Raw genomic sequence first — 3,811 nt, forward strand, 5'->3', positions numbered from 1 at the left:
TTCTCCAGATAGTTCTTTTTTATTCAAATTTAATTTATTCTACTAGATGTTTATTGAGCACATGTGAGTATAATTTGGGCTCAGTCTGTCCTCCCCTCTCCATGATTCCCAGCTTAGACTGCAACTCAGGCTGGTATCAGATGGATGATGGATAAAACTGTCCAACTACTGCTTAACATAGATATGGATGTGATGTTAGTAATTCAGATGGACTTTTTGGCTCTTTTCAGAACCTTTCCAGTCTTTTTCTTTTTTTTTTCCCAAGCCAAACTGTATCCAGCTTTATTAAAGATACTTTCCATAAACAATCATGGTATTTCAGGCAGGACATGGGCAGACAATCGTTAACAGTATACAACTTTCAAACTCCCTTCTTCAATGGACTACCAAAAATCAGAAAGCCACTATAAAACCCAATGAAGTCTTCATCTGATGCTCTGAACAGGGAAAGTTTAGAGTGAGGGTTGACATTTCACATTTAGCATGTTGTTTAACAACTTTTCACAAGCCAACCCTGACTTTCAGGAAGTGAAATGAAAATGGCAGAATTTATCTGAAGATCCACAATCTAGAAATGGAACCAATGCTGTTTTGACAGGTGCCATCTCAGTGGCATCACTGGAAAGTCCAGATTGCCTGACACACTGGTAACCAATGACTACGGGTCAGGTCCCAACAGATGTCTGGGCTTAAGGGAGTTAAGTCTATGCTGAAAGATGGAAAGGGAGAAGAGGACATAAAAACAAATTTGTTTTTCCATACCACAAGGCTTTTGTGCCAAGGTGGCCATGTGTGTCAAAGTCAGGGACTCCCTCCTCCTGGGAACCAAGAGGAAGTCTCTCAAAACTAGAAGGGAAAGGTGTTTTCCCCACATTAATCCAGCTTTGGAGACATTCTATTAGTGACATATGCCCCTTCCCCCAAAAACAACAATGAAGTGTTCTGTGTGCTAACAACATAGCTTTAAAAAAAAAAAAAAAGTAAAACAAAATTCTGCATTTTTATAAAACTTGATAAAAAATAGTATTTCAAACTGTACAGTCACCAGAAGTACACAGTTATCAAAAATGCACACACTTCACTTGGCATCTCCAGCACCTTCAGCTTTCTGTGCCTGGTCTGTTTTGGCATCTCCGTTTTCTGCAGGGTTATTCTCCTCCTTGCCAGCATCAGCTTTTCCCTTTTTCCCTTTGGGTACCTTCTCTCCCTTCTTTGCAGGGGCCTTTTTAGGCTTGGGCTCTGGCTTTGGAGGAGCAGGTTTAGCAGACAACCTCGCGGATCTTCTCTGTGGTTCGTCCTTCACCTTGGCTTTATCTCCTTTAGCATCCCCTTCAGCCTTTCTCTTGGGCATGGTGGCGACGGCGGCAGGACGTAGGTGCTGGACGCGGGATGCAGCGCGCGCGGGCTTTGGTCGGTCCGGGGGTCGTTCTCGCCTCTTCTTCTTCACACTGCTCCTCCAGTCTTTTTCTTTTAAACATATAGTCTTTAAAATAATTGTGTTGACAACACTTAATTGAAATCTGCTCTCTTAACAGATTTTTAAGTGCACATTATTGTTGACTCTAGGTACAGTGTTGTACAGCAGATCTCTAGAGCTTGTTTCATTTTGCTTGACTGAAATTTTATGCACATTGATTAATAACTCCCCATTTCTTTCCCCTCCCAGCTAATTTCCATCTTATTATTTGATTCTATAAATTTGACTATTTTAGATAACCTCACATGAGTGGAATGCAGTGCTTGTCATTTATGAAGGTTGTTTTCACATCTTAACTATGGTGAATAATGCTACAGTGAATATGGGAGTGTTGAGACCCTGATTTTAATTCCTCTGGATATATACCCAGAAGAGGGATTGCTGGATCATATGGTAGTTCTATTCTTAATTTTTCTGAGGAATCACCATACTGATTTCCATAATGGCTGAACCTGTACTAATTTCCATTCCCAACCACAGTATACAAGTGTTCTCTTTTCTCCATATCCTTGCAACACTTGTCTTTTTTGTTGTTGTCTATAATCACCTTCCTGATAGGTGTGAGGTGATGTCTCATTATTTTAATTTGCATTTCCCTGATGATTAGTGATGTTGAACATATCTATATCTATATCTATATCTATATATCTGTTGGCCATTTGCATGTCTCCTTTGGAGAAATGTCTATTCAAGTTCTTAGGCTATTTTTAAATTGGGTTATCAGATTTTTTTGCTATTGAGTTGTAGAAGTTCGTTATATATTTTGGAGATTAACCCCTTATCACATATATGGCTTGCAAATATTTTCTCCCATTCTGTGGGTTGCATTTTCACTCTGTTGATTGTTCCCTTGCCTGTGCAGAAGCTTTTCAGTTTGCTGTAGTCTCGTTTGTTTATTTTTGTTTTTTTGTTGCCTGTATTTTTGGTGTTATGCCCATGAAATCACTGCCAAGAATAATGCCATGAAACTTTTCCCCTTTGTTTTCTTCTAGGAGTTTTACAGTTTCTGATCTTACATTTAAGTCTTTAATCCATTTTAAGTTGATTTTTCTGTATGGGGTAAGATAAGGGTCTCCAGATAGTTCTTACGGAAGAAAGTCGTGTATTCAACATTTATGAACCACTACTCTGCCTTAATCTGCAAAAACTTTAGGCATGTCCTCTTGTTCTCTCTTCAATTTAATGACAAAATATATAAACCTAAGTTTAGCCTTTAAGAAGTGAATAGACCAAAACTTTACTTAAGTTACTTGCAGCACCAGTAAGAAAGCATTTGTTCATTTATCTGTGTATTCCACAAACATTTGTTGAACAGCTTCTTCTCAGCATTACACACTGTACAATGCACTGCAGTTGTGTAAAAAATAGCTACTGTCTTCAGGGAAATGATGACTTAAAGAAGAATATGTTAGGAAGGAAGATAAATGACAGAATCGCAGTCTGAATGTCATTTGGAGGTATTAATAATGCATGGGTGGAGAACAGAGAAACTAAAGGAAAACTATTATTATAAACCACATGGGTATTCATACTCATGACTTCTGTGAGATCTGTTTCCTGCAAAAATCTTAGATTTCATGATTCCATGCACTTTCAGGGAGGGAAAATTGGGGAAGAGTTATGAAGTGGTGGTATTGAGTATCTATTGGTAAGCCCCTAGATGTTACACATGGCAAGGAATAGTGCCTTAGTGAGATTTGAAAGCTATTCAACAGCACTACGGATTCACTATTGGAAAGAGAATGGGAAAAGTCTCTCCTGGATCCATGGTGGCAGTGTGCGTTGGTACCACTGTAGTGGAATACAATCTGGAAGAAGGTATCAAACACTTTAAATACACGGATACACTTTGGTGCAGTATTTTTATTTTTAAAAATTTTTTCTGAGATAATTCTAAATAAGGAAAGAGACTTTACAAATTTATAACCCTCTTTGGGAGGCCGAGGCGGGTGGATCACGAGGTCAGGAGATCGAGACCATCCTGGCTAACATGGTAAAACCCTGTCTCTACTAAAAACACAAAAAATTAGCCGGGCGTGGTGGCGGGCGCCTGTAGTCCCAGCTACTCGGGAGGCTGAGGCAGGAGAATGGCTTGAACCTGGGAGGTGGAGGTTGCAGTGAGCCGAGATCACACCACTGCACTCCAGCCTGGGCAACAGAGCAAGACTCCATCTCAAAAAAAAAAAAAAAATTATAACCACTTGATTGAGTCATAATTCACATAATACACACTTCACCCACTTAAAGTGCACAATTCAATAGATTTAAATAAATTTGAAGAGTTGTGTACACTTCACCACTATCAATTTTAGAACATAATCACTACCTCAAAAA

General features: G+C 39.1%; 1 protein-coding gene across 1 annotated transcript; it reads right to left on the reverse strand.

Moving 5' to 3' along the window:
* Window positions 1-260: 260 nt before the first annotated feature.
* Window positions 261-1,459, reverse strand: LOC126961430 (non-histone chromosomal protein HMG-17-like). The gene has a single exon (XM_050801815.1). The coding sequence runs from the start codon at window positions 1,349-1,351 to the stop codon at window positions 1,079-1,081; it is 273 nt and encodes a 90-aa protein (XP_050657772.1). The 5' UTR covers window positions 1,352-1,459; the 3' UTR covers window positions 261-1,078.
* Window positions 1,460-3,811: the final 2,352 nt, after the last annotated feature.

This window comes from Macaca thibetana, chromosome 8 (assembly GCF_024542745.1).
Source record: "Macaca thibetana thibetana isolate TM-01 chromosome 8, ASM2454274v1, whole genome shotgun sequence".
Lineage (NCBI taxonomy): Eukaryota > Metazoa > Chordata > Mammalia > Primates > Cercopithecidae > Macaca > Macaca thibetana.

What these genes read in the sequence shown, in the direction of transcription:
- LOC126961430 (XM_050801815.1), bottom strand. Translation starts at nt 1,351, where the DNA reads ATGCCCAAGAGAAAGGCTGAAGGGGATGCTAAAGGAGATAAAGCCAAG.